This window comes from Mustela nivalis (genome assembly GCF_964662115.1).
Source record: "Mustela nivalis genome assembly, chromosome: 10".
NCBI lineage: Eukaryota > Metazoa > Chordata > Mammalia > Carnivora > Mustelidae > Mustela > Mustela nivalis.
The window spans coordinates 95,360,651-95,382,016 of NC_139029.1; the positions used below are offsets into that span (position 1 = coordinate 95,360,651).

The window sequence follows — 21,366 nt, forward strand, 5'->3', positions numbered from 1 at the left end:
GGGAAAGCTCTGCAAAATAGCTGCAGCTGCGATGAGTACAAGCCAGGGTGTCTTAGGGCATTCCACAAAGGAAGTACCCTGAAGGGGTGGTTGGAGCCAAAGCTGCCACAGGCCAGAATGCTCCATTCAGGGAGTGCCCTGGCAGGACAGCTGGCACTGAAGTAGGCACAGGCTAGGGGTTCCCAAGGTGCTCCACACAGTGGGTACCCTGGCAGGGTAGCTAGAGCGAGAGCTAAAGCATCCATGAGCTAGGAGGTCCCAGAGTGCTCTGCATCAGGGGGACCGCAGCAAGCCATCTGCAACTGAACTGTTATGGGCCTGGTGCTTTGCACCTTTGCTCTTGTGTCACCTGGTGAGATGGGTGGAGCTCTAGTGACCAGGGTGTCCCAGTGTGCATGGTTTTGGGCCTCCCTTGGTGGGACAGCTGGGGATGATGTGGTCAAGGGGCTCACTGAGATGGTAATCTGACTAATGTGCCCAGCCCCTGCTCCTGTCTATACTGTCAAGGTGGAGGGGAAACATAAACTATGGTGCTTGCCAGCCCCTCCCACCTGAAGGGAGTTTCAGCAGTTCCTCTGCTGTCTGATAGGGTTCTAGAGCTGGTTCCTTTATATTCTATTTGCTATTCTAAACCACAGCTTTTTTTCTGTGCCTTGGAGCAGACAAATCTGCTCATGATCCTTCAGTATTATTCTTTCCCCCTGCCCATTCTCCCCAGCTGCGCATTTCACAGCATTGGGGGTGGAGGGGTTCCCTTTAATTTAGTCTCCGTCTATTTTGTTGTTCTCTATGTGGTCTATCTTTTTTTTTTTTTTTTTAAAGATTTTATTTATTTATTTGACAGAGAGAAATCACAAGTAGTCGGAGAGGCAGGCAGAGATAGAGAGAGGGAAGCAGGCTCCCTGCTGAGCAGAGAGCGGGACTCAATCCCAGGACCCCGAGATCATGACCTGAGCTGAAGGCAGCAGCTTAACCCACTGAGCCACCCAGGCGCCCCTGGTCTATCTTTTTTTATACAGAAGCTGTTTAGTCAGCCCACAGTTATTCTTCAGGAGGAATTGCTCTATAAATAGGTATAGATTTGATGTGTCTATAGAGGAGGAAAGTTCAGAGTCTTCCTACATCACCATCTTCAGCCTTTTCCTTGGATGTGTTCTTTTAAGCCATTTTATCATAGTGGTTAGGAATTCCTTTCCCATGGTTAGGAATTGGCCTTGAGCCATACATGTATCCTATCCCTGTAGGTTCTGTCTAGTTGGAATCTGGGATGGTTTGTGGTCCTGCAATAGATCTTATTAATTTGAGTGGCTCTCAGAAAAGTCAGCTTTCCAACTTGGCCTAATTAGCACAGCAGTGGAGCTAATAGGTCAGACAGGCAACTAACATGACAACACTGGGGCCCTTGGGATTCATACTAGAAAAAATGTTTTCACAAACACTGATAGTTGGGGAGTAGTGGCCAGAAAACCATTTTTTAATTTAACAGCAGAGGGCCATAGTGAGATGGCATGCAAGAAAAGTAACATCTGTTATGTACAAGAGTTAATGGTTGAAAATTGCAAGAAAGAGGCACACTGCATTCTCACTTGAAACACTAAAGAGAAGATGAGGTTTATAGTATTTGAAAAACCTTCCTCAAAAACCTAGTTCAGTTAGTATGAACATGCTGGTTTAGTGGTCAAAACCTTCATCTTTTTTCAGGCTGAGAGAGTTAAGTCATCTGTTACATTGTTTTGTTTTTCTGTTGACTTAGATATTAAAGCTTTTATTTTGGTAATCTTTGATATAGCTGGAATATAGCCTGTATTCACAAACAATATTAATACAATTTTGAAATTGTGGTCCTGTGGAAGATAGAAAATACAACTATGTAACTACACTATGGTATAATGAAAAGAACTTAAACTAGACAATCACTTTATTTTTTTTATTTTTTTATTTTTTTTTTTTTTAAGATTTTACCTATTTATTTGACAAAGAGATCCCAAGTAGGCAGAGAGGAAGCAGGCTCTCTGCTGAGCAGAGAGCCCGATGTGGGGCTCGATCCCAGGACACTTGAGATTGTTAGCTGAGCCAAAGGCAGAGGCCCAACCCACTGAGCCACCCAGGCGCCCCTAGACAATCACTTTATATTAAGCATGTTAAATGATCTTGGGCATACCTTGACGGTCTTAGTTTCCTCATAGAATGATGGGGTTAACTAAAGGGTCTCTACAATTCCTTTCAGCACATAAATTCTGAATTTATAATTTTCGCTTATGGATTACACAAAAATTAGAGTATTACAGCATGTAAAAGTTTAATCCAAGCTATTACTATGAGGAAAAATTCTTAACCTTTACTCTCTAGTTGGTTGTTATTTTTCTTTTTTTTTTTTTTAGGTTCTCTTGAAAATTTGTAGGGATAGAGAAAAAAAATACATTCACTGGTAAAACTTTAGAACCAGCCACAACTACCCTCAAAGTATGGCACTGCCAAGAGTTTAACTAATTCCTTTGACAGAAAACCATAAAAATTAGAAAATTTGTAAATAATAATAATAATAAATAATAATAATAATAATATTCAAATGCACTGGAAAATGAACAGAGAGAGAAAATTTTGAGAAGAGTATCAGATTATTTCATGTTTGTGGCTTTCTTGTCTGAGTTGCTCTTTAACCACTGCCGGCTCTCCTAGCACCCACTCAGACTGATAAATTTCCAGTTACTCTGATTTGAACTTTGAAGTGAAATTTTGGAGACAAAAGAGATGCAGAAGTACTAAGATAATAGAATCTAAGTATAAACTGTCTGAATACACTCATCACTAAACCATGCATTTGCAAAGTAAATACCAGAGAACCTGAGGAAAAGTAGGGAGAAACGAGAAGGGGGTGTACCCTTGAAAGACATAACTGCCTCTTACTATGATTTGCAAGTGTGTTGTGCCTTTGGTTGAGTGCATTGTCTGAACTATGTGTAAGATGGCACAGAGCTCAAATGACAGAAAGTAATATTCTTACTGGCTTGAGGTGTCACAAGGTAGAACTGAGAACTGGCAAAGCACTTAGAAATTTTGAGACATTGCTATAAACAAAGAGACCAGAGAAAAGATAAACCTTAAAATCTGACTGTAAAATCTGTTCAGATTCTTTGCTGAGCTTAAGCAGGTCTGTGGTCAACAGAGACCATCAGAGTCAGACCAAAAAGAGAGTAGCCGGATGCTAAAAAACTAAGCAAAGACATTAGTTGCTGCATATAGTAGATATGACAGTTTCACAATTTGAACCCAGGGAATTTAACTGCTTAATATAACAACAACAACAAACAAACAAAAAAAAATCCTCAGAAAAACAAAACAGATTTCAAAGCACTGCAACATAATATATACGGTGTTAAGTTTTTAGCTAAAACTTACTATACGTACCAAAAAATAGGGGCATGCAATCCATATTCAAGACAAAAAGCAGTTAATGGACACTTAACTTAAAGTGAGCCCAGATAATAGATTTAGCAAACAGACTTAAAAGCAGCTATTATAAATTCTAAGAAATGAAGGTAAGCATAATATTAGTGAATAGATAAAGGATCCCAAAAGAAAAATGGAAACTGTATTTTTAGAAGAAAACAAAAAGAAATTCAAAAGTTAAAAAGTACAGTAACTGAGGGGCACCTGGGTGGCTCAGTGGGTTAAAGCCTCTGCCTTTGGCTCAGGCCATGATCCCAGGGTCCTGGGATCAAGCCCCGCATCGGGCTCTCTGCTCAGCAGGGAGCCTGCTTCCCCTCTCTCTCTCTCTCTCTCTCTGCCTGCCTCTCTGCCTACTTAGGATCTCTGTCAAATAAATAAATAAAATCTTTAAAAAAAAAAAAAAAAAAAAAAAAAGTACCATAACTGAAATGAAAATTTTACTAGGTAGGTTTAGCAGAAATTGAGATAGCAGAAAAAATTATTCAAGTTGAAAACAGATCAATAGAAATTACTCAGTTTGAAAAAGAGAGAGAGAAAAGTCTGGGAAAAAGTGCATAGTGTCTCAGTATAAAACAGTATCAAACAGTTCAACATGGAGTTGTGAGTCCTAAGAGTGAGGAAGAAGCAAAAAAGTATTTAAAGAAATAATGGCCAGAAACTTCCCAGATTTGGAGGGAAATGTTAGTTTACAGATCCAAAAAGCCTAAAGAACCCCAACTGGGATAAACACAAAAGTACACCGAGTTCATATGGTCAGATTGATAAAAGAGGAAGACAAAGAAAGTTTTATAAGCAGCAAGAGAAGAATGTTACATATAGGCAAATCATGCAAGCTAATGGTTATTTAACAATGTTGCAAGGTACAAAATAAACGTACAGAGATAAGCTGTATTTCTTTATACTGGTAATTAGATACAATATAAACTACAATACCATACCAGTTACAATCACTGTAAAAATGAAAGGGATAAGTCTAACAAAACACATACAGGACTCACATGCGGCAAACTTTATGAAAGAATCCAAGTATCTAAATAGTTGTAACAGGTTTATCAATTGGAAGCCTCAAAATAGGGGAGATACTGATTCTCTCTACATTGACGCACAGGTTTCACATATGTCCCAACGAGATTTTTTGTAGATCTACACAAAATTATTCTAATATATAGAAAGACAAAAGTACTAGAACAGCTAAAACAGTTTTGAAAAAGAATAAAATGGAAAGACTCAGTCTGATTTCAAATCTTACTATATTGCTGTACTAATCAAAACTATGTGATATTGGCAAAGGTATAGACATATCAATGGAACAGAGTAGAAAACTCAGACCAACACAAATATGCCCAACTAATTTTTTACAAAGATACAAGAAACTTCAGTGAAGATAAGGTAACTTTTTGAACAAATGATGCTGGAGCAATTTGACATCCGTAGATTTTCTTTTTTTTTTTTTTCAATATAAAGCTCTCATCTTACACAAAAATTAACTCAAATTATAAAAATCTACAACTAGGGGGGGAAAAAACGTAGGAAATCATAGGAGGGACCTAGGGGTAGGCAGTGTTCTTAGACTTGACACCAAAAGCGTACTTTATAAAAGGAAAAATTAATAAGTTGGATTTCATCCAAACTAAAAAATTCCGCTCTGGGAAAGACATTGCTCAGAGGATGAAAAGACAAATTACAGACTGGGAGAAAAATTTGCAAACCACATTATCTGGGGGGGAAAAAAACTACTAAAATATGTGAACTTTCAAAACAATTAAAAAACATAAAAAGACCAATTTAAAAATGAGCCTGGCTGGCTTAGCCAGTTAAGCATCTGCCTTTAGCTCGGGTCCTGATCCCAGGGTCCTGGGATGGAGTCCCACATTGGGCGCCTTGCTTAGCAGGGAGCCTGCTTCTCCCTCTGCCTGCCGCTCCCCCATTTATGCTCACTGTCTCCCGCTCTCTGTGTGTGTGTCAAATAAATAAATAAAATCTAAAAAAAGAAAAAAAATTTCCAAAAGACATGCAGATATTTCATTGTAGAGCATATACAGATGGCAATTTAGTACATGAAAAGATGTTTTAACATCATAAGCCATTAGAGAAATGCTATTAAAATGACAAGATAACCATGTATTAGAACGGCTAAAATAATTTAGTGACACCAAATTCTAGTAAGGATGCAGAGACACTGGATCACTCATACACTGCTGGTTAAAATGTCGTAATAGTAATTCTGGATCACATTTAGCCGTTTCTTTAAAAACTAAACATGCAACGACCACACAGCCCAGCGGATTGCATTTCTGGGCATTTATCCCAAAGAAATGAAGACTTACGTTCACACAAAACTTGTACACTGATGTATATAGCAGTGTTATTCATAGTAGCCAAAAATGGAAATAAGCTAGATATTCTTTAATGAATGAATAGTTGAACAAAGTGTGGCACATCCATACCACAGAATACTACTAAGGAACCAGAAGGAATGAACTATCAATAAAACAGCCTGGGTGACTCTCAGAAAATTAGGCTGAGTGAAAAAAGCCAATCCACAAAGGTATATACTATCTGATTCTATTTATGTAACCTTTTTGAAATGACAAAATGGAAATGGAAAACAAATTTGTGGTTGCTGGGTAATTAAAGAGGAGTTGGAGTTGAGAGGAGGGAAGTGGGCTATATAAAGGCAACATGAAGGATTCTTGTAGTGATGGAAATGTTCTGTATCTTGACTCTTATCAGTGTCAGTACCCTGGTTGTGATACTGTACTATAAATTTGCAAGATGTTTCCATTGGGAAAAGCTGGGTGAAGGGTAATTGAGATCTTTTTTTTTTTTATAACCACATGCAAATCTACAATTATCTCAAAATGTTTAATTATAAAAGCGATTGCTGAAAAAAAAAGGGATTGCTGAATTCCCATCTTTCTGGTTTCCATCAGAAAACCGCAGAATGGCATATTTAAACCACAGTAGATCTTTTGCAACTTCTTGACTTGAAATCTACCACTAAACCTCAGCTGAGTGCATGTGTCTTTCCAGACTATGGGTTTTTTAATGGTGTTCAGCTAATAATGAAGAGATAATTTCTTGATCTGGACTACCCGTTATAAAGAAGCAATAGGGGTGATGCTCACAGTGGGGTTGGTGAGGATAGTGACAAAAGTTCAATATAAAACTTAGTGACTTCACTAGTATCTCATACTGGTTTTTTTCCCCTTTTTACCACATCTCAGGGAGTTTGATATTGTTACTATTTCTTTTGAAAATATATACTTATTGTTCATCTGCAATTAACTTGGTAAGAGCAAACCTAATTTATAGCTGAGTGATAAAAAGTGAAAGTAAGTTGTTTAAAACAAGGTCATGCTTGCTGTGTGCAGACAACCTCCACTTCTTGTGGTTATTCCTCTCTCTCTGCCTGTTATGGAGCCATGATAGTGTCAGTCACCTTTAGAAAATCAGCTATTTCCACTCCACAGTTGTTGTGTTTATTGTACTAAGACATGAAAACTGAGGATAATAGAAATGGCTCTCTGTGTGTCCTCTCTCTCCAAGGCCTGTCCTTTATTCCAGCATGCTAACTGAAGTGAACTTTTAAATGAGTTGAGATAGAACCTCTTCCCTCTTCATATACTTGTTCCAGCTTTTCCACCAATGAAAATGGGAAAACTAAGGATTAGGAGTCTTGCCAAGTCAAAAATCTCCCTAGGTCTGAGCCTATTCTTGGTTGCTAATTACATCTTCCAATAATGCTGAGTTACAGTGAACATATGTAATTAAAGAAGAGCTAAAGCTTGGAGCTATATTTTATTCACTCAGTATTCAGGCAGAGATCATTTAGGGGAGGAAACAGTTAAGTCAGCATGGCCCAATACACCTAATGTTCTTCTTCTTAATATTGTTTTAACCAGTAGCTTAAAGAATTAGTCCATAGAGGGGCACCTGGGTGGCCCAGTGGTTTAAGCCTCTGCCTTCGGCTCAGGTCATGGTCTCAGGGTCCTGGAATCGAGCCCCGCATCGGGCTCTTTGCTCAGCAGGGAGTCTGCTTCCCCCTCTATCTACCTGCCTCTCTGCCTACTTGTGATCTCTGTCAAATAAATAAATAAAATCTTAAAAAAAAAAATAGAATTAGTCCATGGAAATACTGTTTGGTACCACTGGTACCATTTTGTATTGGTTCCAACTGTAAATATTAATGCCGTTTGTCCTCCTTACCACTTCTGTCTCTTGTCACCCAAAAATCTCCATCTTCTTTTCAACTTTTCTTTAGTCCTACTACTCTATCTCTGTTACACCTAACCTGGTTTATTTTAAACTGGAAGGACTTAGCCCGTTATACCCTTCAAGTAACCGTTATGTACAAGTGATCTTCCTTTTGCTTGCAAGGACCCTGTTCTAAAACACCATTGTGGTAGGCTGGAACATGCCAGCATCTGCTGCTGAGGCGGTGAGTTCTCCATAGAACTGAGAGGACAAGAGGAAGGAATAGTAGTAAGTTTCTTGTTGACTTATTCAATAGTTGTGGTGGGGGGGGTTAGAGTTAGAGAATGATGTTTTAGAAGAGTGTATCTTACTGGGGTTTTTTGTTGTTTTTCTTTGGTCTGCTTTTGAAAAGGAAGGATAAACTTTTTTAGTTCCTATCCTGAATCTGGTCCTTTAGGTGTGTTGACTATTTTGTCCTTAAATGATAACAGTAATAATTATTAATATATGTGTAGTTCCTTGTAGTTGATAACAAGAACTCTTATATATGATTTCAGTAATCTCACACCTACTGGAGATGAATAAATAGAAACCCTAAAGTCTCACAGCTTCTCAGTTAGAGCCAGTCTCCACATTTACTGTCTTCTCCAAATTCTGTGCTCCTTTGCCTAGGCCACATTGCTTCTTGGGAGTGTATAGTTGCCCTTCAGTTGTAAACAGTAGAAAAGCGAGACTCCAGAGTTTGCATTCTTTCCTGAACAGCTCAGCAAAGGAAAGGGGCACTTATGAGACTAGAAGGTAGATGAGAACACACCATGAGGCTCCAAGCTCCCTTGCTGAGGTTTTATCTTTTCTTTCATTTCAGGATGGCAATGACACGGAGAACTATGTTCCAGAAGGGGGAGGTGCATAACAAACCATCAGGATTCTGGGGAATGATAAAAAGTGTTACCACTTCAGCACCAGGAAGTGAAAGTATCCTTTATCACTCTGTTTGATTCTTTTTCTCAACTCTGAACCAAAGGCCAGAAGAAAAAAGTAGTATTGGGATGGTCTCTCTTATGGTACTTGACTACATCAGAGTCCAGCTGGCCAGGGCTAGGCTTAGGAAATACGGAGTCATCTTTCCTACACCTCTAAAAGATCATAAAACCATTGTCTTTGAGCTGAAGTCCTAAAAGTCACTCTTTCCATTTTACAGATGAGAAAATAGACCCAGAGAGGTTAACTTACACTGTGGTTTGTGGCAAAGACAGGACCTCCTCTTGGTTCTTTCCACTACGCTCTTCTATTTCCCAAGTCTGAACAAGCAGCTTAAAACACAGTGGCTCCCTAAAATGGATGGCTTGTATATGTATGGGACGGTAAGGGCCTATTTCTAAAGCAGTCAGTATTTCTTTCTTTTTTTTTTTTTTTTTTTTTTAAGATCTTATTTATTTGAGATCAGAAGTAGGCAGGGCAGCAGGCAGAGAAAGAATGGGAAGCAGGCTCCCCGCTGAGCAGGGCTCAATCCCAGGACCGTAAGATCATGACCTGAGCCGAAGGCAGAGGCTTAACCCACTGAGCCACCCAGGTGCCCCGCAGCGCAGTAAGTATTTCTTAAATTTTAAGCAGCGCTGTATCTTCAGTGACTTTAGGTTTAAAGAATTAGGGAGATTGGGTTAAAGATTGTTCTTGTCCCAGCTGGTTGCAGTGTTCAACTGACACCCAAACTGAGAAACAAAATCTCTTTGTGGCTGCCAAGCTATTAAGTTAAAACTTGGGACACCTGGAGGGAGATAGCATATTCTTGCTTCCTTCCTCTGCCTGTGGAAGTACAAATTCCCTTTTGCTTCAACTCTAGGAAAAGGATGTAGTCGGTTCTTGCTATAAATTGTGGCACATCTTTCTGGTGTCAAATGTAGGTAAGATTTAGAGCAAAGAAAGGCAGGGTGACATGACCATGAGAGAGGAAAGAAAGGATTACATTGAATTCATTTAATCTAGAAACATTTATTTCACATCTCCCATTTCCAGGCAGAGTCCTAAGAGATAAAATGATGAACAGAGTGTACTCTCTTTTCTCAAGAAGCTGTCTAATCATGGGAGAGGCAGACATGGAACTAGTTAAACCCTTTTGTTTGACTGCCTGAACCATGAGAATAGCAGCCTTCCTTATTGAGGAAGGAGCAGAAGGATACTCAGTAATTTGAGTACTACAGGCATACCCCAGAGATGTTACAGTTTTGGTTCCAGAACATCACAAAAAGTGGCTATCACATTGAAGGGAGTCAGATGGATACTTTGGGTTCCCAGTACATATAGAACTTATATTTATACTGTATCCTATTGAGTGTGTAAGAGCATTCTTTTTTAAAAAGTGTATAAAGAAGGCTAACCATCATCTGAACTTCCAGTGAGTGGTAATTACTGATCACAAATCCCCATTAAAAAATATAATAATAATAATAATAATAATAATAATAGTAATGATGATGAAAAAGTTTGAAATAAGGTGAGAATTACCAAAATGTGACACAGAGACATAAATGGCACCAGTAGATTTGCCCAACGCAGGATTGCCACAACCTCCAATTTGTTTTTAAAAAAAAAAATCTACAGAGTACAACAGAATGAGATATGCCTGTAGTGGGCTGTCTTCACTATTTTTATTACTTAAAAGTCCATAAAAGCCAAAGTTTAGGTTTAAACTGTCTTTATGACAATAAGTCAAGTCAGCAAAAGTATCAGGATTATTTCACTTCTCTGAGGCCCTGTCTCCTAAATGGAGAAACTAGTAGGACCTCAGTAAGTTCTTGGAAAGTAGCATAGTGTAATGGAAAGAACAGGCCTTGGAGGAGAGCAGATCTGACTTTGCATCCACACCTGTTAGCTGCATGACTTTGAGCAAGTTACTTGACTCTCTGAGCTTTGCTTTCCTTATCTGCAAAATGGGTAATAATACCTATTTCATGAGACTGTTAGGAGTACAATAGAAGATAATGTCTATAAAGAACCAAAAAGTCGGGCGCCTAGGTGGCTCAGTGGGTTGAGCCGCTGCCTTCGGCTCAGGTCATGATCTCAGGGTCCTGGAATCGAGTCCCGCATCGGGCTCTCTGCTCAGCAGGGAGCCTGCTTCCTCCTCTTTCTCTCTCTACCTGCCTCTCTGCCTACTTGTGATCTCTCTCTGTCAAATAAATAAATAAAATATTAAAAAAAAAAAGAACCAAAAAGTCATATTTATAAATCCCAGCCTGTATTGGAACTCAGTAGTATTAGTTCCCTTTCCTAATATTACATTTATTAGATAATTTAGGGGAAAATTATATTGTATTATAGGTGTTTTACTGTATAACTATTTGAGATTTCAAAATTATATTTGACTTTAACTGATCAAAGAAAAGCAACAATGAGCAAAGCCATCTGTCTGAGCCACTTGAACTGGTGAGAAACTAAGTGGTAGTTGTTTGATAATGGAGAAGCTTTTACACACCTGTGTTGGAGGTTGGGGAAATTGCTCTAAAGGAGTACTGTTGTCCATGAAGCAGGAATATATAGGCAGTTCCTAAGATCTACTATAGGAAAAACCAAAAGCATATGCTTTCTTCATTACTATTTCTTGAAACTTCTATGTGTTTTAAGCCTTGATGCCCATTTTGTGCCAGATCTTACTCTTATTCAACAGGAAGTGGATGCTTTGGAAGAACTAAGCAGGCAGCTTTTTCTGGAAACAGCTGATCTATATGCTACCAAGGTACAAGGCAAGGAAACAAAAGTGTGATTTTTACCAGTTTCTACCAGACGAAAGAACAAGACTAAATAGCTTTTTAGTGTCCTCTATGGCCAAGCAGTGTGAAAGTGACCTTATCGCTCCAGTATCAGCCATGAAGCTTTAGGAGTCTGCATCCTTTATGACATTGCTCCAACCCCCAGCAAAATTCGTACTGGAACACTCAATAATAGAAATTAGTAGGATAATTGAGAGGTTTTTCAACTTCGAAAGTGGCACACACCACTTCCTACTGATTCAGGGTCAAGATGGTAGCTCCTCTGATTGCGTTTTATTTCTTATAAATTAGTGATATTTTAAGAGCAGTGCCGTGAGCTAGCCATGTTTTAAAAGATCCAGATTAAGGGGCACCTGGGTGGCTCAGTTAGTTGAATGTCCAACTCATGATTTTGGCTCAGGTCATGATCTCAGTGTCTTGAGATTCAGCTCTGCATCAGGCTCTGCACTGGGTGTAGAGCCTGCTTAAGATTCTCTCTCTCCCTCTGCCCCTGTGCCCCCCACCAGCCAGGTTTTTTTCTCTCTCTGAAAAAAAAAAAAAAAAAGAAAGAAAGAAAGAAAAAGGAAGGGATCCAGATCAAGAAGTGACCTAACTATAAGAAGTAGTTTTCCTATTTTTATCTAAAATGCAATATAACTTAAATATGCAAAACCTATTAGTTAAGTTCATTCAGACCATTTTTATCCTTTTCAAGGATCCCTTCATAGGAATAGCTATATAGGGTAGAGATTAACATAGGCTTTGAAGACAGACCTGAGCATAAATTGCTCTACTTACTAGCTGTGTGACCTTGGGCAGATATCCAACCCCTGTAAGCCTTAGTTTTGTCATGTGTACAATTAAGATAATAGAACATATAACAGTTGCTATAAAAATTAAAGTAGATAATGTATGTAAGGTGTTTTTCCCAACTTCAGGCTTAAAGTAAGCATTCAATAAATGTTGCCTACTAGTATTATTTTAAGATTAATGTAATATATGGGGTTTTCACTCTAGCAAAACAGTAATTTCATAGAAGCAGGAATGTTTTGGTTGAGTATAAGTTTACATTTTGCTGAGACTAACAGTGTTTTGTTGTTTGTTTTCCCTCAGGAGAGAATAGAATATTCCAAAACTTTCAAGGGGAAATACTTTAATTTTTTGGGTTACTTTTTCTCTATTTACTGTGTTTGGAAAATTTTCATGGTAAGTATATTAGTTTTAGTTGTCAGGGTTGAGGTTATTTTCCCTGCTAATGGCAGAGAGAAAAGTGGGTTTGACTGAGGCACTAAACTAAATTCCAAATCCAATCGAGTCACACAGAATGCTGTCTTTCACATCCTTGAGCCTGACTCCTTCCTTTCCCTCTCTTTTTTAGGTCACCTAGACATTGCATTTTTCTTCATTCAGAAATCATTAATCAGATATAGTTTATAAACTATATGAAGGAAATACAAAAGTTTCTTATTTTACACTCTGTTTTCCATATTACCCTTGAGTATATCTATGTGACACAATCCCTACCTTCAGCTCAGAACAGAAATTACCTCTCCTTTTTAGTAATCTATATACACCTTAAAAAGTACAATCTAAAGTAAGTTCTACAAGTAAAACATTTATATTTCTGGAAATAAATTCATTTTAGGTGCTTATGGCTCTCATTCTTTTGTGGCTCTCTCTTAATGCTCTATTCTTTATGTTCATTTTATGTACATTCTTCTTATGACTCATCTGTAGATATTCATGGGTTTCAGTGTGGTTACAGAAAAGACTAATTGGACTTTCTGGTTCTGCGACTCTCCTGGGACTGTGTTTGCATAAAGAGGAGCTTTATCAGCTTGTTAATTTTGGCCTCTATAGATGAATGAAAGATTCTGGATTTTAATAGATCTAATATTATAATAAATTTATGTCAATATCTATTCAGAGAACAATTTTTAATCTTAATTCATACAGTGGGAGAAGATAAATGAAGATAGTATGTTCAGTTAGCTAAGCTACTAAAAAGTTTTTCCTGAGTTATAGACTTTAGGGGAGTATATCCTTTTTTAACAGCATTATTGAAGTTTAATTGATGTTTAATAAACTGCATATATTTTAAGGGTATAGTTGGGTAAGTTTTGACAGATGTGTACACCTGTTGCAACAACTGTCACCACCATTAAGGTAGTGACCATATCCATCCATCACTTCCAAAAAGTTTCCTGTGTCCCCTTATAATGAAATACGTATTGCATTCATCCCCAGTCAACCACCAATCTGCTTTCATTATAACATTAGTTTATATTTTCTAGAACTTTATATAAATGAAATCTTAGAGTAGATACCCTTTTTCTGACAACTTCTACTTAGCAGAATTATCTCATGTTTCATTCATGTTATCATGCGATCAGTAGTTTATTCCTTCTCATGGCTAAGTAGTATTCTGTTGTATGATTATACCACATTTTGTTTATCTTTTCACCTGCTGTTGGGTATTTGTTTCTAGTTCGGGGATATTACAAGTAAAGCTGCTATGAACATTTGTGTACAGGTTTCTATGTGGACATGTGCTGTCTTTCCTCTTAGGAGAAAACACTTCAGTATAGCATGGCTAGGTCACATGGCAGATGGATGTTAAACCTTTGAAGAAATGGACAAACTTTTCCAAAGGAGGTTGTACCATTTTACATCCCCACCTGCATAGTTTGAGAGTTTTATTTACTCCACATCCTTGCTCACATTTTGTAGTCAGTATTTTAAATTTTAGACATTCTAGTAGATATGAGCTGATACAGATTGCTTAATTTGCATTTCCCTAATGCCTAATGGTGCTAAACAACTTTTCATGTCCTGATTTGCCACCTGTATATTTTGGAGGGAGGAGGAAGATAGAGCTATTCAGATTTGTTGCCCAGTTTTTAAATTAGGATTTTTTATTGGGTTTTGCAAGGTTTTCACTATATTCTGGAAATCCTTTGTGATTTTCAAATATTCTCTCCCAGTCACTACCTTAGCTTATCATTCTCTGCACAGTGTCTTTGAAAGAATTGATGTTTTTCATTTTGATGAAGTCCAATTTGTCTTTTGTTTTCTATTATGGGTTATGCTTTTGGTGTTGTACCTAAGCAATCTTGGCTAACCCAAGGTTGCCAAGATTTTTTCATCTTTTACTCTATAAATTTTATAGTTTGAGATTTTTACATTTCGGCGTATGATCCATCTGTAGTTAATTTTCTCAGACAGTGTTGGAATGTGGATCCGAGTTCATTTTTTTCATATAGATATCCACTTGTTCTGGCACCATTTGCTGAAAAGATTATCCTTTCTCATTCAGTTGTCTTTGCAATTTAGTCAAAACCTAATTGCCCGCATATGGGTGGGTCTGTGTCTGTACTCTGTTCTTTCCTACCGTTATGTATGTCTGCCTTTATTTATGCCAATACCACTCTGTCTTGAAATAAGTCTTTTTTTTTTAATATTTTATTTATTTATTTGACAGACAGAGATTACAAGTAGGCAGAGAGGCAGGCAGGGAGAGAGGGGGAAGCAGGCTCCCTGCCAAGCAGAGAGCTGGATGCGGGGCTCCATCCCAGGACCCTGGGATCATGACCTGAGCCGAAGACAGAGGCTTTAACCCACTGAGCCACCCAGGCACCCCGAAATAAGGCTTGAAATCAAATCATTTAAGTACTCTTTCTTCTTATTTAAACTTGTTTTGGCCATTCTGTGCCCTTTGCTTTTCCATATGAATTTTTAGAAGCTGCTTTTTTAATGCTGCTGAATACAAAATACTTGCTAAAATACGTATTAGAATGTCGAGTCTTCAGATCAGTTTGAAGATAAGTGACATCTTAATACTGAGTGTTGCATTTGATGATCACAGTGTAACTCTTCATTTATGTAAATCTTCTTTAGTTTCACTCAACAATATTTAGGTTTTAGTGTACAGGTCTTTTATATCTTTCATTAGATTTATCTCAAGTATTTGATATTTTTGATGCTATTATAAATAGGACTGTTTTTATAATTTCAGATCCTGAATGTTACTAGTATATAGATACACAGTTGATTCTTCTATTCCACAACCTTGCTAAATCCCCTTATTCTAAAAGCTTTTCATAGATTTCATAGGATTTTTTCTACGTAGACAATCAGATCTCTGCAAATGAAGGGTTTTGCTTCCTTGTTTCCTATCTGGATGCATTTTATTTCTTCCCCTCTTTCCCTTCCTTTTCTGTCCTATCCCATCTTTCTTCTTTCTTCTCCTCCTTTAGCCTTATTGCACTGACCAAAACCTCCTGTACAAAATTAAACAGAAGTGGTAAGAGCAGTCATCCTGATCTTGTTAAATATGGTATTAAAGCAGTTGGCTTTTCCTGGACTTCCATTTAGCAGGTTGAGGAAGTTACTCCTACTCATAGTTTATTGAGTGTTTTTAATCATGAAAGTGTGTTTGATTTTTGTCAAATGCTATTTCTGCATCTTTTGAGAGAAGCACATGACTTTTCCTTTTTATTCAGCTGGTATAGTGAGTTACATTGGTTAATTTTTTAATATTAAACTAGCCTTGAATTCCTATAATAAACCTTACTTGGCCATGGTGTATGTTGTTGGATTTAACTTAGTAATATTTTCTTAAGAATTTTTGCATCAGTGTTAATGAGAAATATCAGAGTATAGTTTTTTTGTAATGTCTCTGGCTTTGGTGTCAGAATGATGCTAACCTTAGAGGTTGAGAAGGATTCCTTCCTCTTCCAATTAGTGAAAGAGTTTCTGTGGAATTATTATAATTTCTTTCTTAAACATTTGGTGGAATTCACCAGTGAAGGCATCTAGACCTAGAGTCTTCTTTGCAGGAAAATCGTTTAATTACGGATTTAGTTTCTTTAATAGACTATAAGGTTTATTCGGGTTATATATTTCTTGAGTGAGCTTTTGTAGTTTCTGTTTTTCAAGGAATTTGTCCGTTTTTATTGAAGTCAGATTTATTTGCATAAAATTGCTCTTAATATTCCCTTAGTATCCTTTCAATATCTATAAAATCTGTAGTGATATCACCCCTCTTCTTTTGTATAACACCTTTATTGAGATAGTCACATACAAAATAATTAACCCATTTTATGTATAGTTTGGTGGTTTTTAATATATTCACAAAGTTGTGCACACAAATAATGCAGTCACCCCAAAAGAAATTCCATACTCATTAGCAGTTATTCCTTATTTCTTCTCTAGCCTTAGGCAGGCACTAATCTATTTTATGTCTCTATAGATTTTCTATTCTGGACACTTCATGTACATTGAGTCACACAACATGTGGTCTTTTGTGATTGGCTTCTTAGTAAATGTTTTTAAGGTTCATCTATATTATAGCCTCTAACAACACTTTATTCCTTTCTATAGGTGAATAACATTCTTTCCATTATATAGATATACCACATTTTATTTATCCACCCATCAGTTGAGAAGCATTTGGGTGGTTTCCACTTTTTGGCCATTATAAATAATGCTGTTTTGAGCATTTTTTGATAAATTTGTATGTGGATATATGTTTTCATTTCCCTTAGGTACATGCCTGTGAAAGCAAAATTTCTGGGTCATATGCTACCAGTTTGTTTAACCTTTTGATAAACTGCCAGTCTGCCAGACTCTTTTCCCAAGCAGCTGCACCTGTTTACATTCCCACTGGCAGTGTAACAGTTGTCATTTCTCCACAGCCTCACCAGCACTTACTTATCTTTTTATTAGAGTCATCGTGGTGGCTGAAGTGGTATCTCATTCTTGATATCGGTAATTTGTGTCTTGTCTTTTTTTTCTAATCAGTCTGGATCAAGGTTTATCAATTTTATTGAACGCTTCAAAGAACCAGCTTTTGGATTAATTGATTTTCTATATTGTTTCTCTGTGTTCTACTTTATCAATTTCTGCTCTGATCTTTATAATTTGTCTTCTGCTTATTTGGGGTCTTTTTCTAATTTTGTAAAGTACAAGCTAAGATCATTGATTCAAAACTTTAAATATAGTTGTTTTCGTGCTATAGATTTCTTGCTAAGCATCTCACAAAATATAACATTTCTGATATGTTGTATTTTTATTTCATTCAGTTCAAAATAATTCTAATTTTTCTTCTTTGACTCATGCATTATTTAGAAGTCTGTTATTAAATATTTGGGGATCTTCTTAATTTCCCTCTGTAATTGATTTCTAATTTAATTCCATGTGATCTGAGAACAGACTTAGTATGATATAAATTTCTTCAAATTTCTTGAAACTTGTTTTCTGCTCCTGTTGGCTGGAATGTTGTATAAATGTCAATTAGGTCAAATTAGTTGATAGTATTGTTAAAGTTTTCTATATCCTTTTAGTTTTCTGATTTATCAGTTGTTTCATCAGTGATGAAATTTCAAACCATTGTTGTGGATTTGTCTTTTTAATTCTGTCAGTTTTTGCTTTGTATATTTTTTTTACCCAACTATAATTAATATACAATGTTAATTTCAGGTGTACAGCATAGTGATTCAACAATTCTATACATTACAGAGGGCTCACTATGAGTGTAGTCACCATCTGTCACCATACAGTGTTATTTTAATATTGACTCTTCTCTGCACTATACATTTCATCTCCATGACTGAAAGTTTGTGCCTCTTTTTTTTTTTTTTTAAGATTTTATTTATTTATTTGACAGAGAGAGATCACAAGTAGGCAGAGAGGCAGGCAGAGAGAAAGAGAGGAGGAAACAGGCTCCCTGCTGAGCAGAGAGCCCGATGCAGGACTCGATCCCAGGACCCTGAGATCATGACCTGAGCCGAAGGCAGCGGCTTAACCAACTGAGCCACCCAGGCGCCCAAGTTTGTGCCTCTTAATCCTCTTTATCCATTGCACTCATCCCTTTACTCACTTCCCCTCTGACCAGTTTGTTCTCTGTATTTAAGAGTCTGTTTGCTTGTTTCTTTGTTCATTTGTTTCGTTTTTAAGATCCTGTTTATAAGTGAAATCATGTGTTGTCTTTCCCTGTCTGACTTATTTCACTTAGCATAGTACCCTTTAAGACTGTTAAAATGGCAAAGCTCACATTCTTTTTTATGGCTGAGTAATGTTCCATTGCATATATGCACCACATCTTTTTATGCATTCAACTATCAGTAGACCCTTGGGTTGCCTCTATATCTCAGCTATTGTAAACATACGGGTGCATATAGCTTTTCAAATTAGGGTTTTCATATTCTTTTAGTAAATACCCAGTAGTGGGATTACCCGATCATGTATTTTTCTGTTCTGTTCCATTGATCTATATGTCTGCTTTTGTGCCAGTCCCACACTGTTTTGGTTACTACACCTTTAAAGTATATCTTGAACTCCAGGACTATGAGACTTCTAGCTTTGTTCTTTTTCAAGATTGTTTTGGCTCTTTGGGGTCTTTTGTGGCTCCATACAAATTTTAGGGTTATTCATTCTAGTTCTGTGAAAAATGCTATTGGTAATTAGGTAGGAATTGTATGGAATCTGTAGATTGCTTTGGGTGGTATGGACATTTTTAACAATATTAATTCTTCTAGTCCATGAGAACAGAGTAACTTTCCATTTGTTCATGTTGCCTTCAATTTCTCTCATCAGTATTTTATAGGTTTTTTTTAAAGATTTTATTTATTTATTTATTTGACAGACAGAGATCACAAGTAGGCAGAGAAGCAGGCAAAGAGAGAGGAGGAAGCAGGCTCCCTGGTGAGCAGAGAGCCCGATGGGGGGCTCGATCCCAGGACCCTGGGATCATGACCTGAGCTGAAGGCAGAGGCTTTAACCCACTGAGCCACCCAGGCACCCTAGTATTTTATAGTTTTTAGGGTAATCGGTCTTTCACATCCTAGGGTAAGTTTGTTCTTAGATAATCTTTTTGGTTGTTGTAGAAATGCAACTGATTTCTGTATATTAATTTTGTATCCTACAACTTTACTGAATTCATTTATCAGTTCTAATAGTTTTTGGTGGAGTTTCTAGGTTTTTCTATATGATCATGTTATCTGCAAATAGCAAGTTTAACATCCTTGTCATTCTGAATGCCGTTTTTTTTTCCTTGTCTGACTGCTACAACTAGGACTTTCAGTATTATATTGAATAAAAGTGGTAAGAGTGAATGTCCGTGTCTTCTTCCTGATCTTAGAGGAAGAGCTCTCAGTTTTTCACAAATGAGTTTGATGCCTATTTTCACCAGTGAACATTTTTCATATATGGCCTTTATTATGCTGACACGTGTTTTGTTAAACCCACTTTGTTCCCTCTAAATCCACTTTATCATGAATGGATGTTGTATTTTGTCAAATGCTTTTTCTGCATCTATTGAGATGACCATATGGTTTTTATACTTTATTTTGTTGATGTGGTTTATCGTGTTTGATTTGAGAATATTGAATTACCCTGTATTCCTGGAATAAATTCTACTTGATTGTGGTGAACAGTTTTTTAAATGTATTATTGAATTCAGTTAGCTAAATTTTTTTTTTCAGTTTGATAATTTTCTTAAGGAATTTTGCATCCATGTACCTCAGAAATATTGGCTTAAAGTTTTCTTTTTTGGTAGTGTCTGTCCAGTTTTGGTATCAGGGAAATGGTGGCCTTATAGAGAGAATTTGGAAGTTTCTTTCCTCTTCTATTTTTTTTTTTTTTTTAATTATTTAGGGAGGGGGTGCCTGGGTGGCTCAGTTGGTTGAGCAGTCGACTTGGTTTTGGCTCAGGTCATGATCCCATGGGTCATGAGATCGACCCCCGCATCAGGCTCAGTGCTCAGTGTGGAGTTCTGCTTGAGATTCTTTCCCTCCTCCTGTCCCTTCCTCCCCACTCCCTCTCTTCAAAATAACTCAGTAAAAATTTTTTTAATCATTTGAGAAGAGTAGATGTTAACTCCTTTTTCTTTATTTTGGTAGACCTGATACACAATGTTACATTAGTTTATGTACAAGCATGGAATGTCTTTCCATTTGTTCGATTCAGCTTCAGTTTCTTTCATCAGTGTTCTACAGTTTTCAAGAGTGTAGGTCTTTCACCTCTTTGGTATTAACTCTTTGTTAAATATTTGGTAGAATTTACCTGTGAAGTCATCTGATCCTGGACTTCTGTTTTGGAAAGTTTTTTTTATTACTGATTCCATTTCATTACTGCTAATTGCTGTGTTCAGATTTTCTATTTCTTCCTTATTCAGTTTTAGAAGATTATGTTTCTAAGAATCTGTTTCTCTTAGGTTGTCCAGTTTGTTGACATACAATTTTTCATAACAGTCTCTTATAATCCTTTGTATTTCTATGGTGTCAGTTGTTACTTCTCCTTTACTTCTGATTTTATTTGCGTCTTTTTCTTAATGAGTCTGGCTACAGATTTACAAATTTTGTTGATCTTTTCAGAGAAACAGGTTCTAGTTTCATTGATCCTTTTTTCTCTCTTGCATTTATTTCTGCTGTAATTTTACTACTTCTTTCCCTCTACTAGCTTTGGGCTTTGGTCTTTCTCTAGCTTTTCTAGGTGTATGGTTAGGTTGTTTACTTGAGATTTTTCTTGTTTATTGAATTAGGCCTTTGTTGCTATGGAATTCCCTCTTAGGGGCTCCCGGGTGGCTCAGTGAGTTAAAGCTTCTGCCTTCGGCTTTGGTCATAATCTCAGGTTCCTGGGATCGAGCCCCGCATTGGGCTCTGCTCAACGGAGAGCCTGCTTCCTCCTCTCTCTCTGCCTGCTTCTCTGCCTACTTGTGATCTCTGTCAAATAAATAAAATCTTAAAAAAAAAAAAAAAGAATTCCCTCTTAGAATGGCTTTTACTGCTTCTCAAAGACTTTAAACCATTATATTTTCATTTTCATTTGAATCCATGTATTTTTTTATTTCCTCCTTGATTTCTTGATTGACCCATTCATTGTTTAGTAGCATGTTATTTAGCTTCCATGTATTGGTATTCTTTTTAGATTTTTTTCTTGTGATTGGTTTTTAGTGTCCTACCATTGTGATTAG

The 21,366-nt window shown here is 37.0% G+C and overlaps 1 protein-coding gene across 4 annotated transcripts in view; it reads left to right on the plus strand.

Moving 5' to 3' along the window:
- The window catches only part of GPR89A (G protein-coupled receptor 89A), a 59,766-nt gene that overhangs the window by 29,362 nt on the left and 9,038 nt on the right, over positions 1–21,366 (plus strand). For 2 of the 4 annotated variants that reach the window (XM_082685137.1, XM_082685139.1), the window contains exons 8-10: positions 8,513–8,622; positions 11,292–11,401; positions 12,507–12,599. In XM_082685137.1, coding sequence (XP_082541263.1) covers positions 8,513–8,622; positions 11,292–11,401; positions 12,507–12,599 — 313 coding nt within the window. The remainder of the gene's footprint in view (positions 1–8,512; positions 8,623–11,291; positions 11,402–12,506; positions 12,600–21,366) is intronic. The other 2 variants (XM_082685138.1, XM_082685140.1) reach the window with 1 other exon arrangement.